We start from the raw sequence: 27,720 nt of genomic DNA, 5'->3' as shown, positions 1-27,720 counted from the left end.
GTAGTAAACTTGCCAAGCTAAGCAGCCTGAGTGCAAATATCACAAGCAGGCAGCAGTACCTTCTCACTACAAGTGAGACCTAGAAACTGTCTGTGTGCCATGACAGACCTTTTATACCTTGAAGGCTCATTTTATACCTCATTGGCTCTTTTGCCTCTACTCTTCAGGTGTAACAGTTGGCAGGGAACGCTTAAAGGGACCCCATGACTTCAACAGGGATAAAATATCTTGTTCAAAATTAGACTAGAAGAAAACTTCACAAGCATTATCCAGTTAAGTAACTGTCGTAACACTACTTAATGAACACACTGTAGACACATTCAGTATATTTTGAATTGTTTATTTTTGAAGTGGACAATTTAGATGTTGATGTTATTAACCATTTTGTTTTAATTTTCTTAGAGCCCTTGGCTGAGATTTCTTGCACTAATCATAGTACATAAGGGGAACAAAAGTAGAAGGTGATTTTCCAGTGTGCATGTGTGTCTGTGTCTCTGTGTACGTATGTGCTTTACAGTTATCAAACATATATTTACACACCAACTTTACACTGAAGTCTTTAAGAAGTCTTTTCTATGGCAGGGGAAAGAACCAACTGACCAAAGACTTAGGTCTATATGATCCATATGAGATTTTCCAGTATAGTCCCACAGAGCTTCTTATGCATTCAAACTTTTGCCGGAATGTTACTCCATCCAGTAGTGTTTCTTTATGAGATGAAACCTGGAGGTGAAGATTGCATCTCTTCAGTTTCCTTAACTTCACTAAACTGTAAATAATTTAAATTATTAGATTGAAATATCAAGACATTTAGTTATTGTTCGTATCGCTCATCTTTAACCTTCTAATAACACATCACATTTTAAAAATAATTTTAAAAACCAACAAAAAAAGACTTTGGAGGCTATATACTACACAATCTTCATGGCTCCTGCTTCTTGGGAAATCTGTTACAATATTACAATACCCAGAAATATTTGGAGCAGGGGAACAGAATTGTCCGTTGGCAATTTTCACATTCAGCAATCCAGACACTACAACAATAATTTAAAAAATTGCTTTGTGATATATTTTTTAAATCTGTATTAAAAAAGGAACACTAACCTACTTCTTAAATATAATTTGGTTTTTCATGAAACACCACAAGATTTGGCAAAAAAAGATGTAAAAGAAGACTGTTTTGATGTATAAAACTCCTTATCAGTAAAAGAAACACCGACCTAGGTTGGCCTATTCAAAGACTCATTTCGTGTAGTTTTGCTGCATATTTGAAGCCATAAAGAGCAGAAAGAGCTGCTAGTCAGTTTGGAAATCACAAAACAGTTGTGCACCAACAATTCCTTTAATAGGCAAGGTGTCCATGAGAAACAGTAAAGTAAAGCAGAAGTGTGTACATAGTATATGCTGAGAGTCATGTGCATGTGCATACATGATGGATGTGTACATACTCTTGACTGTGGATACCAATATTGTGGGCACATGCCCATTCTCTACAAATTTAAGTAGTAGTTTCCTTAAAATCTCTCATTCAGTAGCTTCTGGTTTGAACTAGCTTTTCTCCCCAACACAAGCATTCTGCTCCACACCCTGCAAATGAGTTCATCTGTCACTCACCAGATTCGTATTTTTATGTCAATAAAATTTTAGGACAACTGCATAAAGAGTCATTTCTTACACAGAACATGGTAACACTCCCACTGTAGGAAATGGAATGAAACAAATGGAATAAAAGTGCAGTGACTGTGGTGGAACATCTCCACAGAGTTAGGCCTCAATCTCTTTTTTTGTTTCTGTTTGGGGTTTTTGAGTTGTTGGTTGGGTTTTTTTTTTTTTTTGCTGGGGGTGTGTTGTTTTCTTGGAGAGGAGGCTCTCACTCTCCAGAACAAATATTTGGGGAAATGATGTAGCAGGTTAAGGGGCAATAAGAGGAACTGTGTTCATGTATCAGATTTCCCCTTTTCTCTCCCTGGGCTATTAAACGTTGCCCAATTTTTTTCCACTAGAAATGGAAGAGGTTAGCCCCTTTTTTATCACTCCAGGAAAACAGATTAAGCCCAAGGATTCTTAGCAGAGGCCAATGTATTTGAGATTGTTCTGAATGATGACATCTGTCACTGCATCAAACACAAATTGTATGTTACTGGTATCAGTGGCACAGGTGAAGTGTGAGTAGATCTCCTTAGTCTCCTTGTTGCGATTCAAGTCCTCAAACTGGCGTTGGATGTAGACTGCTGCCTCCTCGTAAGTGTTTTGGCCTTTGTATTCAGGAAAGCAGACTGTTAAGGGGATGCGTCGGATTTTTTCTGCCAGCAGATCTTTCTTATTCAAAAAAAGGATGAGGGAAGTGTTGATAAACCAGTTGTTGTTGCAGATGGAATCAAACAGACGCAAACTTTCTGCCATTCGACTCTGTAGGAGAGGAAACAACAGTGTCAGCAATGCAGCTCTGTCTGCTGCCCTGAGCAGGTAAACTCCATTTGTGAACAATTGAGCATGACTACCACAATTACGTTTGGAAATTAAAATCCAATGCTGCTATAGACTGAAAGCAGAGAGGCCCCTTAGAAATCAGCAGCCATCTTGAATGTTCCTGAGGTATTGCTGCCGCTGTGACACTTACACTGATGCTGCTGGAGCTGTCCATGGTACCAGGCTCTTGGGAGGCTGAGTTTATTGCTTGGTTTACACCTATAAATAGGTGTAAATAGACGTAACGTTTTGAATAGAAAATATTCTAGATTATTAAAAGAAATATCACTCAAGTATTGTCAAAAGTAGATACAGAAAATACCTTAATCAGGTATTTTTGGCAAGGTCAGTGTTTTTCCATCATGTTTAGGTTTCAGAAAATGTTATGCATACATCATGAGTCATGGGAGTGATCCAGGGTAAGTGAACAGCAGGGATTTGGGCTATCAAAAACCAGGGGTATATTTTGTTCACAAGACTATTTGCAAATATGTATGTGTTCCATTTGTCTGGCTTGTGTTCAGAGGGGATGAAAATAATCAGAGTCTGGGCATTTTTGTTGTTTAACCGTGAAGTATTCTGGCCAGTTCTTCAGTTTTGAAGGAACAAACAGTGGAGGCAAGAGGATGACTTTGGCTTTTAATAGAAATAAAGTATTTTGGGCCTAATTCTCCTGAAATTTGTGTCTAGTTCATCTCCCTTGACTTCACTAGAGTCACTTGGTGAGATGAAGAGAGAATAATCGTTCATTGTTTATTACACAGAAATTAATATGAAAATATTACTTATTTAAAATCTAATTTTTTTTAGATTTGGGAATGAAAATACATTGTATTGTTATTATTTCAAAGAAAATCTGCAACTTAATGTTTTGAACATCATTAAATAATGTTTTGAACGTTACTGTTATACTAAAGCTGTATACTGAAAACATTACCCCTTAAAAATGCAGGGTTGCTGAAATGGGAGCAGACGGGTTTACATAAGCTTTTCAAATTATCTCTTACACCTTCCTCACTTTGTGTTATTACTCCTTTTCATTTTCTAAGGATTGACTTGGTCAGAATTGCATGCTGTGTTCTCTGAGTTCCATGAAGGCATTGATTTAGCTCTGTGTTTACAGGTGAAACCCACAGGCTGGTGGCAGTTCCTGGCCATTTCCGGAGCCCCAGGAGCACAGGGTGCACTGGGAGGGCTGGCACTGCCTTGGCAGCCAGGGGCAAAGCTGACTCATGAGCCTCTTAAGGCACACTGAAATACAAGCTAAGTCAGACAGTTCTGATATTGGGGACTGTTTGTTTACTTCTTCCTTTGTAAGGTGGGGTCATCTGACACTCCAGCCTACTGTATATACAGACCGATTTATAGGTGTAAAAACATAGCTTTAAAAATATGTTTGAGCATTTCTTTTCACAGTGAAAATACTGACACAACAGATAATCCCCTAAAACCATCATAGGTCTGTTTTCAAATACTCAGAGTTTCCTTTCCTGATTTTGTAGCTGATAATAACCAAGCAAGAATTTTTTATCTCAGTCAAAATGCTTTTGCTACTAATACTCTGAAAAAAGTCTTTTAGAGCTAATATAGGTTTTTGGCCAATTCTCAGAACAATCATGCCAACAGGATATTGCATTTTAAGAGGTTTGTGTTCATTATTGTATTTTGTAGTGAATCATAACACTGTCCCTCTACTACTAAATCCTCCATTGGAATCTGTAATCCAAGGACAAAAGCAGAGAGTTAAAACCTTTCCATAAATTGTGAAGTGTTATGAACACGTAGAAAAGGACAGTCAGTTTTAAATTATTGTAAACTTGGTGATCTCTTGTGTGATGTAAAGAAAAAATTAGTAAATTGTTGATCTTGACACCTAAGAAATTTCTTCTTCAATGTAATATTATAATATTGGCTCAATATCTGAAAGTCTTGCCATATTTTAAGAAGTGATATATCCACAGTTCTAAGGTCAAGGCTGACAGTAAAAATACATTATATATCCACTCATATACTCCCAGCATAACAAGCTCATTTCTGGTTTTGACAATATTGTAAAACTACTTCACATATCATAGGGAAAGTGAACTTGAGAGGGTTATGGCTTATTATAATAAAAATAGAATAAATTGTTGGATGACTCCCAAAGGTGTAATAAAACGTAGTAAAACAATGATAGGCATTCTTCTCTGCAGTGTCTTTACCAGTTCTGGAACCTTGAAGGGAGTATATAGCCAGGTGGCCAAAAAAAAAGTGGTGCTGTAATTTTATAATTATACACAAGCTGGGGTATAAGCAAGATAATGCCAATGCCTTATCCAGATGGCCTTGTTGGGGGCTAATTGCAAATTCTTCTCTGAGCGTAAGAACAAGGAATTGGTTGCTTAAGGGAAAGAACATGCTAAGGAACAGATGGCTGTTTCTATGTTTCCAATACTTTGCAGATGCACAAACATCCCTGGTCATCCTCTGGAACAGTAGAGGTGTGCTTAGGAGAAAGAGTTCTGAACAAGTAAGCGTTTCCAAAAGGGAAGACCCAGTTATCAAGATAGCAAGTAATTAAAAAACAGAGTTGATAAATGGAGCCAAATTGCAATGTAGTATCTCCTTACGGCACTCACGTTAAAGCTTTCTAATCACAGCTGGGAGAGCTTTGAAATTAAAAAAGAAAAATTATGAAGAGAGAAACTATCACAAATAAGGGAATTAGCTGTCATTTGTATTAAAATCTTAAGAACTTCATCTTTCAGTCATTATTTCTCTTTCATCATCAGTATTTTAAAACTGGTAGGCACTTGGGGATTTGAACACCTTAACTAAACCAAATCAAATGTATCTTGTGTAAGCCATAAACAATAATGAATAAAATTTGTGAAGGAATAGTAATATTTGCTTTCCAGAAAAGTTAGGAAATCTTTAATGTCAGTAAATCTTGGAATAACCAGTGGAAGCTGTTGCTATTTTCCTGTAGAGGCTTTTCCTTGCAATAGTGGTTGGCATTTCGCATATGCTGGTAGCTATGAGCTATTTCACAAAATGGCATGACACTCTCTGTTTCAAGTATCTTCTTTAGAGATCCATGACTTAAGACCTTCTGAAGAAAGCAGAAGAAGCTAAAGTATTTGAAGAAGGAGTAGTGAGGTAAAAAGGTAATTGAATCAGTTGGATGCTTTTTCCTTAAGGTTAATAGACAAAAATAATGGAATCCATTCTGAAATAAGGACAGTCTACAAAATAAATGAAGGAAATACCATTGCCCAGGACAGTCGTAGTCAAAGCAATTCAGGAATTCAATCTATGCTTGAATAAAACCATAGGGAAAGCAGAAGAATTTCACAAACAAAAATACAGAAAGCAAGAGATAGCTTGGGTAAATACAAAGAGACACTCTTTTCTTGTAGAAAAGACTATAATGAGTGCTAGTTGAAATGTCCTTCCAGTGTAGCAGTCAGGCAGTCCTGACTGAGTGCTGGATAAGGGAGGCATACAAGACTATTGTATGATTCGTGTTTTGTTCAAAGGAAGAAGACTTCTACAAGAATGTATAGGCTGAGGTGGCTGCTGGTCTAAATGGGAAAAATTATGATAATTTAATGAGTTTTAAAAAATTTCTTTCATCTAAAAATGAAAAAGAAACTATCTGTTGGAGGGAAGTAAATAGACTTAATCCAGCCTCTCTCAAAGAAATTAAGAACCCCACTGAGGTAGAATTAAACTGAGATGAAACACTTTACCTGGATTGTCCTGTATATACCTGTTTCTAGCCTTAGTATCTCCCAGAAGGGACAGGGTAAGCAATAAAGATTTGACTAGACAAAATTGTTTCCATTTCCAGACCTTTTTTCCCAATCCTAGGAGCCCAAAGTTTTCCTGGAAAATGTTGGAAACCTAAACTGTCAAAATTAGAAGGGGTGGCATGGAAGGGTAAGTCCCACTGTGAATTCACTAAGAAGTGGTCTTAAATCACTTAGCAGCTTAACTTATTCTACAAGCAGACAAACTCTTTATCCTGTCACCCAAACAATTTGTTACACTGGTCTACAACCACTGCAGGAAGTCCTGACCAGTCATGCTGTAAACAAAACAGGAAGGAGCTCAGGATAATTAGAAGCAGCTGTGTCAATATAGCACCTATCATACATACATGCACATGCCATCTATTTATGTCCTTCCTACCAAAATTCCTTTCAGCGTCTTGCATATATGAGGACTGTGAAGTGTAGAAAGGTGGAAGCCTAATGTAGCATGTTAGTTTATGCCAACACAATGAAGGGAAATTGAAAAGGATTGTAAAAGGTTTTATATTATAGGAATATTGAATCTTTATGAAATCCTATGACATTAACTTAGAGAAGGCTGAAAAACATATGTATTATGAAGTGGAGCCCTGAAGAAATCTCATGTGATTTTGATAGGGAGATATCTATTTATATGGTGAGGGCAAAAAAAATTAATTAAGCATGAAACAAGTTTGCTTTGAGGTTTTTTTAAATCAGATTCATTTTCAAATCAGGAGGAAACAATATATTAGCAAACAAAATTTGTAAACTACCAAATTAATTCTTCTTTATTTTAAAGAAAGTGTCCTGTAATTGTTCGTACTTACAGTTTATACGTGCGTACATGTAGAACTGGTAGAGGAGGCAGTAGTCAGTATTTGATACCTCTTTTTCAGAGAAGCAAGGGAAAATAAACCTTGTGAAGTGGTAATGCAGCATACTATCTCCCATGATGGTTTCCTGTTGAATATTGCTATTGTCTTTACATAAAATTCTGCAGATGATAACTGAATCTGGCAGTATGAATGAGAATTACAAGAGGACCTTTAGTCTTGGCTATTGTATAGGATGACAATGAACAACATTATGAATATTTTATCATGTATGTTCTCTGTGACTGAGAAAACCCTGTAGTGTTACTAAGCCTTACTGTGGACTAGACCAGACAAAGCAGATTTGCTTGGGAGTATTACTTTAAGAGTCCTGAGCATTTGTCTTTGAAAGTTGGTGCCTGAAACTTCTCAGGCCTGCAATGAAACAACAAGTCATGTCTTAGGAGCACAAGCTAAGTTAAACATTGGTATATAGTAGTTACATACATGTAATACATGAGCCAGTGACAGACTGGGGTAAAGCAATCTTTAATACTATCTATCAAAACTGTTTTATATTCCTAGATCAGGAACAATGCAGATTTGTTAATCCTACTAAGTACAGTCAGACACCAAGCTATGGTTGTAGTAAAGGAAGCTGAGCTGAGAAAGAAGTTTGATTAAATTTCTTGACTGGAGGATTAGATTTTGAGCCAGGGGATTTCCAAGGAAAGAGCGGGACAACAGGTGCTTCTGCTAGGACCTATAAATTGAAGGGAACTTAAAGAAAGGATATATAGAAAACTCTCAGAAGAGCAATGGAAAAGGTTACTGAGTTCGAGGATCAAAAAGGGTGGGACATTCATCATTCCACAGAAATGCTAGAAGATACAGATAAAGGCTACTCCTGTATGTCTGGCCAGGGTATTAAAGGCTGTTCCACAAACAAGGAAAGGGGCAAAATAGAAGTGGAGGCATACTCATAGACTGTTTTATTGCTTGTGACCGGCTATACATATCTTTTAAGTAAGATGAAGTAAAGGAAAATTATATTTAGAAGTCACAAAATGGGCATGTGATACGTGTTATATTTATCACTACCCGTAAGAGAATTACAAGTCCAGAGGAAAGTTCTAGAAAAAGGTATGTTCAAGAGAATAGAAATATGGGGCAGTCAATATTGGTCCTGTGCCTGATAGGACAGACACGCAAGTCAAGATTTCTGGAAAGCAGTAATAGATTGGCCAAAGTAATGCTGCTGCAGCTGACAACAGGCCAAAAGAAACTTAATGTTGCAATGGGCCAGCATATTAAAACCTGTGCATTTCACAGACAGTGTCCAGCTAGGGCTGCAGTAAAAGTACCCAAGAGAATTAAGAAATGGGCAGGTAGTTTGGTTTTTCTCCTTAAAGGAGGGCTTTCTATGCTTCAGTTACTCAGCAAACGACTATTAACACTCTGTTTTTACTGCCTCAAAGGTCAGCAAAGTTTCCCGCTACAGAAGCCTCTGGACGCTGTGTTATGAGTGCATATGCTTCTCTGTGTATCATTTTGGGGCACATGCAGTTCTAAGAGGGCAAACATCCCAAAAAAGGAATATAAAAATAAATCTCTAGGATCTTTCACAGTGCCAGAAAATTAAGATTTTCTGAGTACAAATTAGGATCTTCACGTAGTTCTAAGAAGTAAATTTGCAGCGTATAATACCTATGCTTGCTTTGGGGGGTGGAGTTTTTTAAGCATTGTACAGTATCCCAGGCAAACTGCATATTTCTGGAGGTTAGCAAAAATCTAGCTTAAAAACATTTTCTTGATAAAAGCATATTCATTTAAAATCTCACAATTCTTGAAAATATATTCAAAGTATCTTTAACATCCATATTTCAGTTGTAAATACCTGGATGTTTTATCCTTAGATTGAGTTTTCTATATGGTCATAAAATCCAACTTTTCTATTTCTGGTAATATATTTCACTTGCTTTCAACACTTACTCAGTGTTTTCAAGTGGGGTGGGTTTTTTTGTTTTCTTCCAGGCCTTTAGATTACTTGCTTAGCTCAAGAGCAAAAGGAACATTTCAAACACATATTCCACATAGCTCCCGTGTTGCACAGTTTACCACATAAAGTGGTCCGGGACTTTAGCTGTCCTTGTTTGAGACCCTTAAGTTTGTTATCAGCCTTCTGTGTCTAGACAGTCATAAAATCACAGAATGGTTTAAGTTGGAAGGGACCTTTAAGATCATCTATTTCCAACTCCTGCCATGGCAGGGACACATTCTGCTAGACCAGGTTGCTCAGAGCCCCATCCAGTCTGGCCTTGGACACTTCCAGGGATGGGGCATGACAGCTTCTCCGGGCAACCTGTGCCAGGGCCTCACCACCTTCATAGTTAATAATTTCTTCCTAATTCCAGTCTCTGTCTACCCAGAAGACGTAACACCGCACTGACCTTCAAGGAGAGGCTGAGGGAACTGGGCTTGTTTGGGCTGGGAAAGAGGAGGCCAAAGGGTAACAGCCTACAATTACTTGAAGTAATGGTGATGCAGAACTCTTCCCAGCAGTATCAGAGGAGAGAGTAAACAGCAATGAATATGAATTGAAGCTCGGGAGGTTCAGATTAGATGTTAGGTTTTCTCTAGAAGACTAGCACAGCTCTGGAAGAATTTGCTGAGTTTTGTGAAATATTCATCCATAGAGGATTTTCATTCAGCTAACTGATAAAGCCATAGCTGGCCTGGTTTACTGTTGGCAATAGTTCAGACCTTCAGAGATCACATCCAGCCTACATTTCTGTAATTCCATGAAATGTAAAACCATATTCGTAGTTGAATGCATAAAAAAGAAGTCAATTTTATGCCCACAGTTCTGAGCAGGTCTCAGACTTTGCCTTCCAAAGAGACAAATCCAAGGACAGGGGTTATTCTTTGATGGAAAGAGTCACTATCCTGTTGTTGAGGCAGGATGAAAAGGAAATAGTTAACAAATGGAGTTGTGGCCTTTGTGGAATACCCAGGATTTACTATTTTCTGTTCTTTTATGCTCTCTGATCCTTAGAATAGCCCTTAAGCTATTGAGATAGTGCAGAATTCTGCAAGAGAACTACATGGAAATACACAAGTAAAAAGAGAAATGTTTATTCACTGTTGCAGGCTACTGACTAACCTACCTTTCGTATAGTTTATTCATAACCCAAGCTTTGGCTGATACTGTATGTAAAAGGAGAGAACACTTTTCATTGCACCTTCTTTGAAATGGGCGTTTTTCTAATACATTGCTGGGTGGTAAAGGGTATTAATAGGGTGAATATTGCTTCCTGACAATTGTCTTAATTGAAGTAAAACAATATATTGCATACATAAGAGGAAATTAATTTTTTTTTAATGAAAGGACTCCATTACTTTTTCCCATTAGTGTGCTACTAGAATGCACTAGTGAGTTCAGTAATTTTGTGTAATGAAAAAATGGCAGGGGGACAGATTGCAAAATCTCATGCCTGTGAATGCCCTTTCTCTGGAGAAAAACCCATATGATATAAAGAAAAGAGGGCTTATCAAATAAGTAGGTTTTCATTTCAACCCAGTCAAGTCCATCTTTCAAACAAGACTCTCTGGATCTTTCTGAAAGCTAAGGGATGTAAGATGAGGAATCATTTGTAGCCGTAGCATTAGAAAACAGAGAAAACCAGCAAGAGTTATCATAAGCATGGCATGAATATCATATGAAATTAAATAAACTAGTTCTTTACAATCTGGAAAAAGAAATAGCTGAGAGAGAACACAGGAGAGCTCACAAAACCATGAATGGTATGGAAATGTTGAATAGCAGATGATTTTTTCACCATTTCTTACAATGCTAGAAGAAACATGAAATTCATTTCTCTGACACCAGACAAGTATTCCTTCCATACAGTGCATAATTAAATGTAAAACTCTGTCATGAGATGTTAGAGAATCATAATGATAATAGTAAAAGTCAGAAAAGTGTAATTGGGTTCAAGGAGCAATTAAATTAAAAGGGCACTTAAACAGAAAGATGTTGATGTAATCTGCTGTTCAGTTACCTGGGAGGGTAAATTGCAGGAAATATCAGTGTATGCTTGATCTGTTCCCATATTCTTTCCTAAATGTCCATTGTTGCCCACAGTCAGACACAGACTGCTGCAGGTACTGGCTGTGACCTAGTACAGCTGGTTTATGTGTTTTGGCTGCCAGAACAGCTCATCCTTGGGGAAAAATCAGTTGTTTACTTCCCTGTTGGTGAAAACCTCTCCTTTATGTAACCCATGTAAAATCGCTTCAGTTCCCAGGCAATTTTGCCTTTCCCATTAGTCTTGCCCAGTTTAGAAAAAGTTTGTTTCACACACTTCACTATCATTTGAAGCAGTGAGTGTTTCTCATTGAAAGGTAGGCAAAGGCTCTTGGCACTAGAAGTACTGACCTCTAGTAATTTGCATTGTCCAATGCTGGAGTGTTTGAATGACAGGAAGATAACTACATTTTCTCAAAGAAAGAAAGAAAGAGAGAGAGACTGGTCCACACTGATGCTGAACCAGTTTTCACCAGAAAAAGTTGGCCAGTCGTTTCATTCTTCAGTAGTATCTGAACAATAAAAGCAGCCTATTATACACCAGCGAAGGTAAATAGCCATTTATACTGATAAATTTACTGCAGGGGAGAAAAAAATTCCCACAGACCCTGAGACCATTTCTCCAACTGTGGGACATCTGGAGAGGGATGCATTTTGCCCTCAGGCAGCTGAAATTCTTGCAGGAGCGCTGTCTTCTTGTTTTATTGCACCTTTAAGGATAGTTCAGATAGGATGCTTACAGAGTTTAGTCCAACAAGTGTTATTAGTGTTGTTCTTGTGGAAACAACAGCTGCATTCCCTTTGTAGCCTGTCCATGTTGCAAAATGAAGATAGCAGGAGCAAGTGGTTATTTTTAGCACCCTTGCCTGTAATTCTAAAAAAGTTCTTCCCATCATGGGTGTTCTGAGGTTGCCTCGTACTAACCTGGAAGAAACAAAGGCTGAGGGGCACAAAGGTCAGTGTTCAGAGTCATGAATGGGAAGGCAAGAGGAAGAAAGCTGAAGGGAAAACTGCAAAGCAACCTCAAGCAGAGGGTCTAAATCTGGATCTGATCTTGGCCTTTTTTGCAAGCTGAGAAAAGTACTAAGAGTGCAAAACCAGCATGTTTATCATCATGGAGAATCTTGTCTTCACTTTCTATAAATTCTTCTGGTTTTAAGCAGCATTACTGGGATTCAGATCAAATCAGTTTCAAGAGATAATTTCTATGAAGTTATTTTAGAGCAGTTGGAGAAGAATGAAAGAAATGGTGATATATGCTGAAAAAAATGCTTTTCTCATATTTGAGATGGAAATTCTAATCTGTTGGGCTACAGACAAAGTAAAAATAATTCTGTTTGATAAGATTGTAATTAGGAAAACCCCAAACAACCTGACATTGTGGTCTCTGGTTACAGGAACACATTTTTTCTTCACTGAACTCTGTCTCATTCAACTTGCAAGATGGACAATGTCATGTGCTAGTCAATATTTGTCTTTAGAGTCACAACTCAATTTATAAACTTGTGCTTTACTATAGACTTACTATTATGAACTGCTCAAAAAACAGAATTACTGGTTTCTTCTCAAGCTTATAATTATCGTATCTGAATATTTCATTGACTACATTTGTTTCCACAGCATGTTGTCAGATCAAGCGGTGCTGTTAAAAGGAACTTATAAATAGGGAATGAAACAATCTATACAATGAGAAATTATAGTTAGAAGGAACCCAGTAATTCTAGACACCCAATCTCATTTTCTAGAACATATGTTTTCAGCACATACATTAATTTATTTAACAAATTTTAATAGGTTTTTCAAGCTATCAGTGATATCTGATACAGCTCTGAATAATCAGACCTACTACAAATCAAATCACAGAATCTCAAATTAGGTCCCTTTGAGAAAAGTAAAGAAGAATATGGGATTATCTAAGAAAATTGTCATTTAATAAACACATTTGGAACTAAAAAGGAACATGGACCTATGCTAGGTTCTAGTAAAGTTTTTCAGTAGCCTTCCATTGCTTTAGCCATATTAACTTTCTGTTTTCCTATTATCATAAGATTCCATTCATTTCACATTTTCCTCCTTCTGCTAGGGATGATGGCAGTGTTCCTGCAGTTGACAGTCTTATTTATCACAGGCCCCCATTAATCATAGAAAAATCACTGCATTCATTGAAAGAGGCATAAAACCTATGGAAAAAAACTCATCATCAATATAGTCGGAATCAAAATATAGAGAAACACGACAGTCAAATTAAGGTTACAACAACGTTCTCCCATTTACTAACTTGATTATTTGATTGTACCAGTGCACTTAAACTCATCTCCACCTCATCCTCAACTCACAATGCTTCACAATCTAAACTTACTCCCAACCTTCTCACTCTTCCAGTGCTGTTTCCTCCCCTGACTTGTACATTCCATATGAGAAACAGTGCTTATATAATTTTGTACCATTAGAGGCTAATCAGATCTCCATAATAATGGTTCATACCATTCATATTAGCACAGAAATTTGTACAGTTTAAAATAATTCAAACTTGCAAAGGAATTAGGAAAAAAACCCAGCATCTCTGAGACCATGTCTGTGCCAAATATTAAGGAGATCTTGTTAAAATTGTGGACTTCTTAATTGTGTTTCTTTTTTAATAATGAAAGGGGTTTTTTTCCTGCAAATGAGTATTTTTTTAAAATCACCATACACTTTACCATTTGCAGAAAGGTAGAATTCTTGTCTTCTGTCCCCAGCTTCCTCATGACTAGTCTGGTACAGCAAGAGTCAGTCATTTTGGTGTATTTAAGTGTGTCTCTAGGTATCAGGCATCTGATAAAGAATCTTGGCTGTGGCTACTTCTAAATTGATCCTACTGTATTATTCTAAAATTCCTTCTCTTCTACACTGGGGAAAAGCTCTTATGGTACTTTACACTAATCCTAGAATATGCAGTGCTAGAAGATAGGGCTGTGCCTTTTGTACATCCATCACCAAATTTTATTATTCATTGTGTGTGTGCATTTCAGGTAGACTAGATTGTTTTTCCTTAAACTGCAGAATTCTATACATCTAAGTATGTCACATTATTTATTTTAACTTGCCATCTAACAATTCCAGCTGAAATTGATAACTGAGATCAGAAGGAGTGTCAGAATTGCTGAGACTAATTGAGTTACCCAAGGAAGTGTCTCACGGGACGCTCCTGCTCTCAGGAGACAATAGAAACAGCATTATTTGCTTATTTCAAAAACATTACCATGTCACTTGTATTGGTTCTTGTGGGATGACAAGGGGAATCACAGGAAGTGCTGGTAGAGTAAGGACAAGTTGGATAACAGAATAAGCAACAGGGAAGAAAAAAAAAGGAAGCTGTTGGAACATTTGATCTTTTCTGTTAATACAGAACTACAAGTCATACTAACTTTTTTTAAAAAATGTTTACTCCATGTGAGTAACAATGCAGTAGCCTTGGCAGCCTGCCTGATGTCTTTTGCAACAAATGAACTTGTAATGTTGTCTCTGTAAAATAGCTGCTGTCTGGTTGGAGGACTCTTAATTAATGGATCTAGGATTGAATCAAGAAAGAGACATTCTGAGAATTACTTATACCAGAAGAAACAAGGAGAAAAACTAACCAAGTTACCAGTTTTGCAGGCTGGAAGGGATTTCATTTATTTGCAAGGCTGCCTATCACTTGTCCATTTCTTGGATTTCTTACGTAAGTGTAGATTGATTTTCTGTTCAATCCATTAAAAGGGAAAAGGCTGTATTTTGGGTTGTGTACTGCTTTCCTATTTTCAACTTAAGTGTTTAAATATTAGGTCAGAAATACTGTAATTAATTTTGTACCCAGTAATAACAAAGAATAATTTTGGTCCAGTGACTCCTGAACCTGTCCTAAGCACAGAGAGAGAACCCGAGATGCCTTCTCCTCCAACTTCTGTTTTCTACTGCATTCATTTCAAGTCCCTCTTCAGGTTTCCATGGAAATAGCAGAGAAGTGTGCTTATATTCTTGGCATTAAAATATTCATAAAAAGGGATAAAGAGATGGTTTAAATGACAGATGCTGTATTGCTGAAGCAGGCAGTCAAATTTAGGGTTCTTGTCTGTAAATGGTCATGTGTGTGAGTGAATGCATTGTGGAGAGAGCAGACCCAGAATTAATTCCTGACAGCAGTAGAAGGGATAGGCAGGACAAACCTGACCTGCAGAAAAAGCAGGAATGGAATGTAAGATTTCCCAGAACAATGCAAAATAAAATGCTGCTAAGTTTTTGCTATCAGAAGTTGAAAGCTTTCTCAAGGGCACAGAAGATGTTTTAAACTTGTAGAATTACTTTTGGTAACTGAAAAAAATATTTCACAACTCCAAACTATTCTAATTAAATTTTAAAGCCTTACCTGTATAAAGCTTCTAATTCCTTTCACTTATTGCAAATAGAATATTTGATATAAAATTAAAATTTAACCCTTTCGAAAAGGCTCTCATACATTTGAGCTGTGAGTATATTTAATGTTCTAAAATAACTCTAAAACCTCAACATTCTTTTAATCTTAGAAAATCTAATTGGAAGCAGGAAATACACGGACTTACCTATATTTTTATTCATGAATCTTACTCAGACTAATTATTTTGGTTGTTTGCTCATTATAGAGATTTGAATCTTGAGCACTACTAAAATTATTCTAGTAGTATAAATAAGCATTTATATTCTAGGAAATTTGTTTTTCTGATTCAAAATATAAGCTCCAGTCCTTAAAAGACCATAGTATGGGTGGATTCCACTGTAGTACTTTGACCCTCAAGGAGAATGGAATACAATTTGTAAAATAAAGGCAACTTTTAAAAATCTATGAGAAACAAACAGTAAAGAGATGTATAATTTAAAACCTTGCTATTAGAATATTTACTGCAAAAAGACTTAGTGTGTTTTCCATTTTCCAAGAACAAAAGTATTTTTAAAATATAAGTTTATGAAGACAAACACTTAAATGTGTCAAAATACTGTCACTTTTAGTAGTGGAGGTCAAGAATGTGGTATTGACTTGTTTGCATGAAATTACTCTCAAAAAACCTTGCAAATCATAAGGCAGATGACCAGTGCATACTACTGAAGATCTATCAAAATGTTTATTGGTCTTTACCTATAAAATCAGCATGACTTCTGGCATGTTTATTGGTAAATCCTTTTTTTGAAAGACATTCAAACAAGGGTAACATACCAGCCTGCTAAACTTATTATCCAAGCTCTGTGTGCAACTAATACTCCAAGATATTGTTATGCTACAAAAAGTGTTTAAAGAAGTATCTCTTTCAAGAACATCTTTTTTTTAATAAGCCATACACCTCTGGAACTGGGAAAAACAAGACAGAACAAAGATTAAGCCACTGATGCAAGTTGATAGAACAATCAAGAAATAAAGCCCTCATCTCCACTGCTCTACCACAGAAAAGGAACATTTTAACACAGAAAAGTTTAGGAATTGTTGTTGTACAGTCACTGCAGATATGCTATTTTGACTGCATTTATGAAGTTTAATAATTAAAAAATAATACACACCCTTTCATACACCATTCTGTATTCTCATGCCGACATTCAGGGCTCAGCTCTGGGGATTGGGCTCCTTCCTGAATGGCAGTGTGTGACATAAACACTGAATCAAGAGGAGCACATCAAAAGGAATAGCAAGGATTTAGAGGAAGCATTTGTCATCTGATGAACAACGAGAAAGAACAGCAGGACACAAAACAAATATTGAAGGAAAGATCCTTTGAGGATACATTAGAGGATTTAGACAGCAATGGCTCAGTCATTCTTTCTGGAAGGTGCATTTTTCAGTCATATTACACTTCTATTTTTTAAAAACTTATATTCTTTCTCCCACCAGAAATGCCACATGCCCTAATCAGAGCTGTATGACAGATACCACTTTACCACTTAATTTTAAGAACAGTGGAGATATTTTATGTCCAGGATTTATTACCGTGGAAAAAACCCGTTGGTTTCCAGCTTGCACTTTCGGATAATAACGTAATTTCCCTATCGTTCAGAGGATAATCATATTCATAACAGAGAAAGCGTCCCTATTTATATTGTACCTATACATTGAGCAATACAAGAAATTGCATATAAAACTGACTTCTAAATAGGAAATTCAGCTTTATGAGTCAGAAAGCAAGATACCATCCAGGATCTATTTACCAATAAAGGAAACAATTGAGAATGTGCAGTATTAATAAAGAGAATTCATACTAATAAAAATTAGCAATTTCCTCACAGCAACTAATGAATGCGAAGAGCACAGAAATACAGAAGTATTAATCAGGAAAGCAAAGTACAAAGAATTAAAATATGGAGCCTGGTTTTGCTCATATTAAAATCAGTGGCAATAATATTTTCATTCACTTTGTTGTTTAAAAACTACTGTCAATAAAATGAGATCAGCATCTACAATATAATCTGCTGGAATTCTGTACAATTTCCCAGTACTTCTTCTCCAGTAAAACAAAGATTTCAACTATTAAGCTACATGTATGATGATATGAGGATTTTCATCATCTAGTTGTCTATTTTACAGGACTCTATTAAACCACTACACCCATCCAAGCCAGGAGCAGACATTTTGCCAGGCAGGTTCTTCCCCACTGGCTCATCTTGTGGCACATGGGGACAGCCTGCCCTGCTCCTGTGCCTTTAAAATTTCCTTCTTGAAGAACGTCCAGCTTTCCCGGACTGCTTTGCCCTTCAGGACTGTCCCCTCAAGGGACTCTGTCAACCAGTCTCCTAAGCAGGAGAAGTCCAAGGTGTCAGTTCTGCTGACCTCCCTTCTTACTTTCTGAGAATTGAAAACTGTCATTTTGTGATTGCTGTGCCAATGCAGCCTCCAAGCAGCACATCACCTACCACCTCCCCTATTCCTTCTGAAGAATTTCTGGCCACCTATTGCAGCACTTCATTTGTGCCAGTCATCCCCACTATGTTTCTGTGATGGCAACTATGTCACAGCTTCCCCGCTGTGCAGTAGCTTTCAGCTCCCTGGTTTGTTGCCCATGCTGTGGGTGTTGGTATAGATGCGCTTCAGTTGAGCTACTGATCTCACCAACTTTTGGGAGGGGAACGAGCACTCATTCCTACACATGACCATTGTCAGGCTTTTCCATGGTTTCTAACAGATTAATGACCTTTATGTCTTTGCTGCACCCACATCAGCCTTAGCTTCCAGAAAAGGTGGTTCAGCCCCTTTCCTAAAAAAAATAGAATTAAAATCCCCACTATTTCAAGCTGGTATTTATCCAACCTAACTTCCAGCCTTTTGTTCTTACTTTGCCTTTCTCTGTTAGATTACATATTTCTTTAAATATTGAGCATTTTTTGTTCCTTCAGGTATTTATACACTAAGCAGGTATTTTCACAATCTTTTTAGCTCTACAAAACTAATTAACCTTTTGAAACCTTTTAAAATGCTGTGAGTCTCAGTCTGGATTGCTAGATAGCAATGACAGCCAGATGCTCTGCAGAGCACTGCCTCCAGGACATTTTAGACACAGCCACAAAGCATTTACTCTTGTCGACCTTTCATTTTATTTTTTTTTAACATATCTTTAACCGCCTTTGTTAACCTCTCACATTTCCAATTCAGTTGGACTATTTTCCTTTTTCCATGTGTGGGTTATTGGGGGGGTATTTATTTATTTCTAAATCCTGCTTTCATTTGATTTCTGAAGAACAGCAAAGGCACTATGCAAGCTCTTACTAGAACCATCCCTCTCTGTAGCACTGCCAGGAGAATCCATGCTATCAGACTACACCTAATACAGGCTTTATAAAAATTAGTGTACTCTGACAAGTCAAATGACATCCCTTGTCAGTATTATCAGGGCGCTACTGCATAAATATTTACACCAGTGGAATTCCAACTGATTTGGAGGAATATTAATGGAAATAAGCTCATTGCTATGTCAGAGTTGCAGTGGGAAAGCTCAGGCTGCTGGAAGCACTGGGAGCTTTGGCAGGACACAGCTGAAGCCCATTGTCAGCTGCTGGGACACCCCAGTGCCATGCTGCCAGAGAAACAGCAGAGGGAGAGAACATCAGGGTGTTGAACTGGAGGGCCTGGCTGTCCTGGAGGAGGTGCAGCACGTCTGACATACCATCCTGGTGTTCTGGAAAATCAGTTTAGTCACAAGCTTTCTCCCCATAACTGATAGACTGATGGATTCTTGCTTCTCATTTTATGCTAAATTGTCTTAAACTATTATCAATAGTTTATTTCTTCTGATGGTAAATGGCTGGGAGTTGGTTCCTGTATGCAAAGTAAAATATGGCAAATCAGTAAATAATGAGAAAAAGTATACAGAGAATATGTGGACTGTGTATTTTAAAAGCAAGTTGTTTCAATCAGCTTAATAATGGAAAGAAAGGACAGTATCAAGCTTAAATGTCTAAAAAATAAGTGACAGGAGTTAGAGAGCTGAATTAATTGGAGTAGAGGAGTTATTCATTGTCTGCTAATTTTGAAGTATAATCAGGGGACACTGTCATTGGTTGACAAGTTAAAAGTTTAACTGAGCGTATTAATAGCTTTCAAAAATGCATTTTGATGCTCAAAAATCTTTCCCAAGATACAGACATAGGTATTCAGTCTTGGCAGCGCACAATCAAAAAAAGAAAAAAAAAGGCTGAAAGCAGTAAAACTGCAGCAACAAGCACATAGGACTAAATCTCTGTAAGTGTACAGGATATATTTAATATCCAAGCTTCTTTAACATCTCAGTTAATGACAGAAAGAGTAACTATATTCACAGATAACACTACATTAAAACATGCCATAAACACAGGCCAGGATTAAGACAACAATATAGCAGAATTAGAATTCATTTCAGCTGCATGCCAAGTCACTGAGATTTTTAAAAATTCATTTAAGTAATTAAATTCAGGGATTTTGCAGAATTGACAGAGAGTAGTCACTAATTATCCTTACAAAGAAAACAAGCAAAATGAGTTTCCAATTGGGATAAGAGTTTTGCATCCACAGAATATTTTCAATGAAAAAAAAAAAAAAAAAAGGAACAAAGAAAGTGTATCTGAAAGGCTCTAGTCTAGATTAAGTACCACTTGAAACTGCCCCATGAAAATATTTCTAGATATGGTATGGCGGTCAAATATTTGTATTTGCAAAACTTTATAGCTTAAATAAAACTGACCACCTCTCCAGAAACCTATTTAAAAACCCCTATGTTTTCTTAAGCTGTAAAGTTTCCTTGAGGGCCTAGAATGGCTCCTTTTACCAGTGCCATTCAACTCAGCCAGAACATCCTGATAGTATAACCACCGAGTGGTTTTGACAGTGTTGCATTTAGTGTAAAAGATTATTAGGATGATTACCCTGCAAGGATGTTAGTATAAAGGCAGTAGGCAGACTTAATAGTGAATTTTTAAAAAGAGAACCTGATGAATCTTGTAGCCCTCCAAGAACAAGAATGCTCAGGGACCAGTCCATGGACAATGCTGACCTGACAATGTAGTTGATTTGACCTGCAATCTAAATTACTGACTTGTAATAATGGAAGAAAGTTCTGAAAAATTCACTACCACCAAAACTCACTCTGAAGCTGTCTGAACAGCAAGGATCCTCCTTCGTTCCAGCATTTCTGCTTGTTTTTAAGGCTAATTGGGCTCCACTACACTCTCCAGGGTTGGCATACCACAGAGAGTTGTTACAGCTTATAAACTTACAAAATAACCCAAAGTAGCTGTTTTTCTAGACCAGTATGGAATTTTCCTTTTTTTCATGTTGGCACATTCCTATTCGCTGTGATTGTTAAGTAGACAACATACAGAATTATGAGAGATGATATCAGCACTTCTCTACACTGGATTGATTCTAAGTTTCGAAACTCACATTATTCTTTTCATGGCATTGGACTTCAAGTGGGATCTAGACCCCTTACAATACAGTCAAGTGAATTTCCAAGCTTCATCTATATCATCAATGTTTCTCATGTGTCTTTTAAAAGTTGCTCAGTTTATTGTAAAGTTCGCATAAAAAGCTACATATTTTCATCTCAAAGAAGTAACACTGATTGCCTGAACTATGCCACTCTACTTCATATGCATTAAATTTCAGAGAATCCAAGTAACTTATGAAGATTAAACCTCTAAATGTCCAGGAAGCATATTTTCCATAAGGCTAGGCTAGGCCTGTCACATGTGTCTCACAGCCCTAAAATTATGGGGCATTCCTTACTGTTCAAGAGATTCTTCAAGGAAAAATTTAGGATTTGCTTTTAAGTAAATGATTTGCAATATAGTCATCTAGACAGCTGCACATAAAGATGACAATAGCTGTCAAAGAACCTTGTATTGCTGTGGTGTATTCCTCTTCTAACTCCTGTCATTGCCTTCCCATAACCAGTTTTCTGATTTCACTTGTATCTTTTCTATGACAATATATTTGGGAAGATGTTCATGGCTTTCCAACCCTGTTGAGAGAGGCAGAGACATTCAGTTCCTTTCCTTCACAAACTGATTCTTTATCGAATTGATATTATCCAGTGTATATGATCAGCTCTTCTGCCTGTCAGTGTCAGTGGCTTTCTGACTCATTACAATTCTCCCAGTGCTTGACAGGTGCCTTGTGTTCATGTGTACTACGCTGGTGGCTGCTTTAACCCTGCAGTTACAGAGCAAGCTTTACTACCTCTACATTGATAGGCATTACTGTAATTCAGCTGGGTTTTGGTTGGGGCTTTTCCTTCTTTTATAGTTTGAAGAACAGTAGTGTTACTGGGTAACCAAGATTTTAACTTAGGTTCTGTTTATTAATCTGTCAGTACCCATATCTTTCCACCTAAGAACTATTCTGAGCCTGAAGTTCATAGGATATTTGGGAGCATTCTGCCACTCCTAATGCCTCAATGTTTTATTTACCTTAGTGCTGTAATGCTTGAAATTTAATTTAAAAATCACAGCAAAACACCTTACCTAGTCTAGGAGTTTTGAATACAGCCAGTCACAGAGACCAAAAAAAGAGTTACATAATTTCTCAGGCATTTGTCATAGGGGGATTTGAGCCATTGCCTGCTGTTACCTAAATACACTGGGAAATTCAGTCATCTAATTCAGGTGTAAGTCTGACAACCAACACTGGATACCAAAGCAGACAAATACTGCCCAGTAGGACCATTAGTTCCATGTCATGGTTTTCCAGAATGCATAAAAGTCTTTCTGTTGTTGCCCCTGTGAATTTCTGCTAATTAAGCCTACTGCTCTACAGTGACAGAAATACTTATTTATCTGTAGGTTTAAATGCGGGATTGTCTTAGGGATTAGTCTATTGACATGAAATAGATAAGCCTCACAGGAAAGCTTTGCAGGCTTTTACAATCTGATATTGGTATCTTCCTGCAATCACACAATGGCATTAGAATGTGTCTATTTTTTATATTCCATAGGGTGACACATTATCATATTTATGACTTTTTTTTTTCCAACTAGAGAAAATAATTTAGTGAACACACAGACAGAATTATTTGCCTATAAAGTTATTGTTAGTATCTGAAGTTATATCTGAAGTTAGTATCTTTACATAGAATGTAAAGTTCAGGGTATGGCAACAAATCCAAAATATGAAAAAATGCTGTCCTGTGTGTTCTATGTGAATTCTCATAAGGAGCATACAGTTATAATGAACAATGTAACCAAAAAGAAATCCTTAGACTTGAAAGAATATCTAGTAAAAAACCTGAAAATTGGCAGTTGATCAATCATTTCCTGTTATGTATATTGGTTATTTTACTGCTGTTTACATGTTTTAGAAGGTACATGCTTGCATACAAGTCCTGAGGCTGGAATTGTGGTGCATTACTACATAAAGTCAAATTTTGGTAAGGGACTATATATATTACTTTCTTAAGTGAAAAAAGGCTAGAATTTCATTTGCAGTGCTGAAAGATTACACACATGAATGCTGAAGTCATCTAGGCTTTTCTCCCACACAAACTTCACTCTGAAAAATCTTGAAATGGAAAAGCTTCATAAAAAAATTGAACAGTTTAGGTCAATCTTTTTCTAGGATTCCCAAGTGACTTAGTTTGTCAGAAAAACGTTTTCTGACCTGACGTTTTACCACTGATAATAACAGGTGCTGGAAGGGCTATGGGTACATGGATCACAATTTCCCCTCTGTCCTGACTGTTAGTATTAGCATTGCAGGAAAAGAGCTGCATGCCAGAAAGGATTTTTAATACCCTGTATTACTCAAAAAGCTGAACTATCTGGAAAGGCAAATAAGCCCCTTAAGTATTTGGCCTCAGGGAAAAAAAAAAGAAAAAAATGTTACCAATGTTGTTTACTTGATAAAAGAATTCCTGGCAGAAACAGGATTTCTGTTCAGAATTCATACAATTAACATATGACAGAAGGCTTCCCAGTTATTAATAGATAATTGAGAGGTTCCATTATGACCCCAGCAATTAGTGTTGCATGAAGCCTACTCCAGCCTGAACTGTTTGCCAGAAGCATTTTGGCTTTTTCATCTGCATCTTCTTTTTAACAAGATACTAAAAAAATAGTTTCAAAAAACCTAAAATTTAATTTTTATATTCATTTGCAGTGTCTGTAAGAAAGGGAACAAAAATTACTTGTTACCTGCAAGCAGTTTTCCTCTAACATCCATATTTATAAAATTACTGAACTAGTGTCATTTTTAGATCTGCACAACCTTTACTTGGTATCTCCTGCACCATGTGGCTCTCTCTTGTGACTACTGACCTCAGGAATTCTCAGGCACACACTCATGTGTAACTCAGTTCATTATGTATTTTAGTATTGCATCTCTGAAATGTTTCCAATAGTCTCAAACCCTGTTGCAGCTACAGGCTGTGGAAGAAAACCATCCATGAGAATGTATAGCAAGACAGAGCTGGACAGATGGGGACACTCACAGAGAAACTGCAAGAGTGCTTTTCATGGTGACAGGCAGCAGCACTAACTTTTGAGATTGTTTAACATTCTCTAGCACACATTAATTTAAGGAGAAATTTAAATAAAGATGAGACACTTAGATATTAAAGGGTAGTGCCTTCAAAGTGCATGATGCAACATGTAAGAAGGCAAAAAAATGATTGTTTGATAATTTAACATTATCAAAGACAAGAGATGGCATCTTAATATGTAATAAAAGATAGAATGGGTCAATCAGCTGCTAAGGGCCATGAAAAATAGAACAAGTAATTTATTTGACATAATAGAGAAGAAATCAGCGTGGGATATAAAAACTTAAGGCAACCTTCTCAGAGTGCTGGTCAGGAATAATAAGCATACAATAAATCAATACCAATCCAAAGGTATTTTAAAAACCAATTTTGCAACTGTGTCAAAAGAAGAGGTGGCTGTTACATGGCTGAGTCATGCTAACTAGCTATGGTACATGGAATGATAAATCTATATTTATTATGTTGGGTAGGGGAAAAAAGCCTCCCAAAACATTGTAGAAGTGAAACCAGACACAGATCATATTTCCAGATAACCCTAGATAAGCAGGAAAAGTATTGTTACAAGGTGACAGAGGAAAACACACAAGGTGGAGGAAAAAAGTGAACTGGAATTCTTCATTTATCTTTCTCTTTAGTAAACAGCTAAATATCATATACGTTAAACAGACAAATAAAAAATTGGTTTGTCCAGTTCCACAAACTGTCAACTCAGGTGATTTTGTTCCTGTACGTGATGTTACCCAGAATAAAGCATATCAGGAGAAAGACAAAAGCCCCTGAAAAAGTCAGCCTTCCCCTTCTGTTATTTGTTTTCAGGCAGGATAAATTTAACTTAGTCACTTCAAATTACACTCAAAGGAAAAGTTGTCCAGGCAGCTGATAGTTTAGGCATTATTTTTGTTCTCCCTTCTGCACACTGGTGTCACTACAACAATCTCACTTTCAGCAGACTTCACGACTCAGCTATAATCAGAAGCCACAGTGTGCAGAACCGGTTTTCCCCTCATTTTTTACCATGTCTGTCAATCATTACTTTAATGCATCTGCAGTAAAGACAGAGTTCATGCATAGCATTTCTCCACTCCTGTCAACAGGATCACAGAAGTTACCGTATTCATGCAGATCATTCGCTCAACTTTCACAGTTTATAAATCAGCCAGATTCTTACATGCTCTCTCAAGCAGTAAGTTATGTTTGGCAGTTGACTAGTTTTATTTAGCAATTCTCTTCACCATAGATACTACACCAGGAAGCATTTTACACTCTGCAACTCTGTAATTTGTAGGGCTTTTCTCATGAGTGGAAGTCTCAGTGTTGCAGTTCCAGTAACATACCAATGTAGGTACTATTGTTGGACGTGTATGGACCAATGTCCATAAGGATTTTTCAGAGTATATTGATTTTTTTCCGTTTCAGGTAGCACTTTTTGATTTTTAAACCTGAACAGCAAGGCAGGAAAAGTCAAAAGAATTGCAAGGAACTAAGTAACTCCTAGTCAGGGTCTAGATGTAAAATACTTTTCCTAATATGTCTGAAAATAAGGAGAAAGAATTAGTGGCAATATTTCTCTCATGTCAAGAGGAGGTTACTAACCAAGAATCAAATACAGGAATCTGTTACAATAGGAAGGCACTAATGCTAAGACAAGAATCTCCAGATAATGAAGCGTAAGTCCACACACAGGACAGTGGAATGGCTCATCAGAACAGTACAGAGAAGAAAATAGAAGAGCGGTTTATAAACTGTAAAATCACTACAGAAGATAAGAATAGGGAAATATTATCTATGTGATAAGATATACCAACAAAACTGTATTTGCATGCTGTGAAATCCAGAAGCTAACAACATTAAAGACTATTAAATGGGAATAGCTGTTCTTCAGACAAGGCAAATCAGCCATTTAACCAAAAACAGTCAAAGAAAATTTTAAATATAAAAATGTTATACTAATTCAAAACCATATTTAATTACTTTTAAAAATTAATTTCATCCCAAATTCCTATTGAAAATTCTGGGGGAAAAAAAGGCAGGGCAGGGGGAGGAAATTGTTACTTATGATTATTTTACCTTCAACATTTCCCAGGACCTGCACACATGGTGCCCAAATGAACCATCCCTGTACACCAGAATGTCACCACTGCCTGCCTTTTTAAGTGGTGTTTGAAGTAACAGTTAACCATGTAAACATTTAGCTAAAAGGCACTAAAAAAATAATAAATTGGCTGTCATGTGAGGAGCACCTCAATTTCCCGAAAGTAACATTAAATAACTAACTATGTCCAGCGGGGAAAACAATCCAAATAAAGGAACCATAGCTTCTGGGTTTTCCAAAAGGTTGGGGATTACTGCCTTGGGAGGGAAGGAAGGAGGGGGAGATAAAAGACCACAATACTGGTGAAGGAGAAAGGAGAAGAAGGAAAGAGAACAAGGAGCAGAAGTTGTACTTACTGTTTGGTTATCTTCATACAGCTTCAAGTCATACCCACTCAGCTCCACACAGAAAATTATTGCTGTAACCCCCTCGAAACAGTGGATCCACTTTTTGCGTTCAGATCTCTGTCCACCCACATCCACCATTTTGAAAGTCAGCTCTTTGAAGGTGAACTTATTTTCTACAATCCCTGTGGTCATATCCCGAGACCGCAGAATATCTTCCACTGTGGGGATGTAGTCCAGAGCTGCGATCCGTTCCAGGTCGTTCAGGTAGTACGCAGCGTTGTCCTCCAGGTGGTACTCATTGGAGCGGCAAAAACACTCCTGCACACCGGGGTCTGCCCAGAGCCTCTTCATGACCCCTAGGAGCTCCGGGGTAATCTCACCTTTGCTTTCAGCTGGGCCTGTCAGGGCAAAAAGCTGCACTGCATCATATGCTCTGTCAGGATTGTGAAATTCTATCTTAAGGGTGGCCAGAGCCCGAATGATACGTGTGAGAGAGTCAATTGCATTATAGATAATCAGAGGTTTGTATTCCTTACAGGCCTCCAAGTTAAAGCCACCACTGTGAATGATTTTCATCTGCTTTACAATAGTGCTCTTCCCAGAATTGCTGGTGCCCAGGAGAAGGAGTTTTATCTCTCTCCGTTGTCGCTGACTTTCAGAGCGCAGGTGGCGGTCAATCCTACGGGACCGCCGCGCTGCCTCTTTCTCCTCAGAGCTTTGCCGACATCCCATGGTACAGCAGGCAGTTACAGAAGGGAAAGGATGCAGATTGTCTCACTCTGTGGCGTCTCTCAAAAAGATCTGTGGTGTCTTTCAGTTCTTGTGCCAGGTACACCCTGAATGGAAAAAAGGTCGCTATCCAACACCTGATGATCCCCGATGCCTACAGACAGACACCTAATTGAGTCCCAGCAGGGGTGCAAACACATGTAGATATGCAACCACAGAAATAGTCTCTTCAGTAGATCTCATGGCACTCCCCTTTCCAGTGCATAAACTGTGGCACATTCCTGTTAATGACGGGACACTTCCCTTTGCCACAGTTTGTCTAGAACCATCAAATACCCTTTTCTGTTCTGCATAATTATTTTGCTGCCTTCTGTCCAAAGGTAAGAAGCCACACTTTCACCTTCTCTGCTCTAGCCTTTTCTTCT

The 27,720-nt window shown here is 37.4% G+C and overlaps 2 protein-coding genes across 2 annotated transcripts in view; one reads left to right on the top strand and one right to left on the bottom strand.

Moving 5' to 3' along the window:
* Positions 1-27,720, top strand: part of RSPH14 (radial spoke head 14 homolog) — a 76,592-nt gene that overhangs the window by 5,831 nt on the left and 43,041 nt on the right. The window lies entirely within an intron of this gene.
* GNAZ (G protein subunit alpha z) lies at positions 325-27,544 on the bottom strand. The gene is made up of 2 exons (XM_048322407.1): positions 26,576-27,544; positions 325-2,409 (listed from the first exon to the last, which is right to left on the bottom strand). The coding sequence occupies exons 1-2, from the start codon at positions 27,296-27,298 to the stop codon at positions 2,065-2,067; spliced, it is 1,068 nt and encodes a 355-aa protein (XP_048178364.1). The 5' UTR covers positions 27,299-27,544; the 3' UTR covers positions 325-2,064.

This window comes from Corvus hawaiiensis, chromosome 18, assembly GCF_020740725.1.
Source record: "Corvus hawaiiensis isolate bCorHaw1 chromosome 18, bCorHaw1.pri.cur, whole genome shotgun sequence".
In the NCBI taxonomy this organism is placed as follows: domain Eukaryota; kingdom Metazoa; phylum Chordata; class Aves; order Passeriformes; family Corvidae; genus Corvus; species Corvus hawaiiensis.
This window is presented reverse-complemented; position numbering and strand designations above follow the sequence as displayed.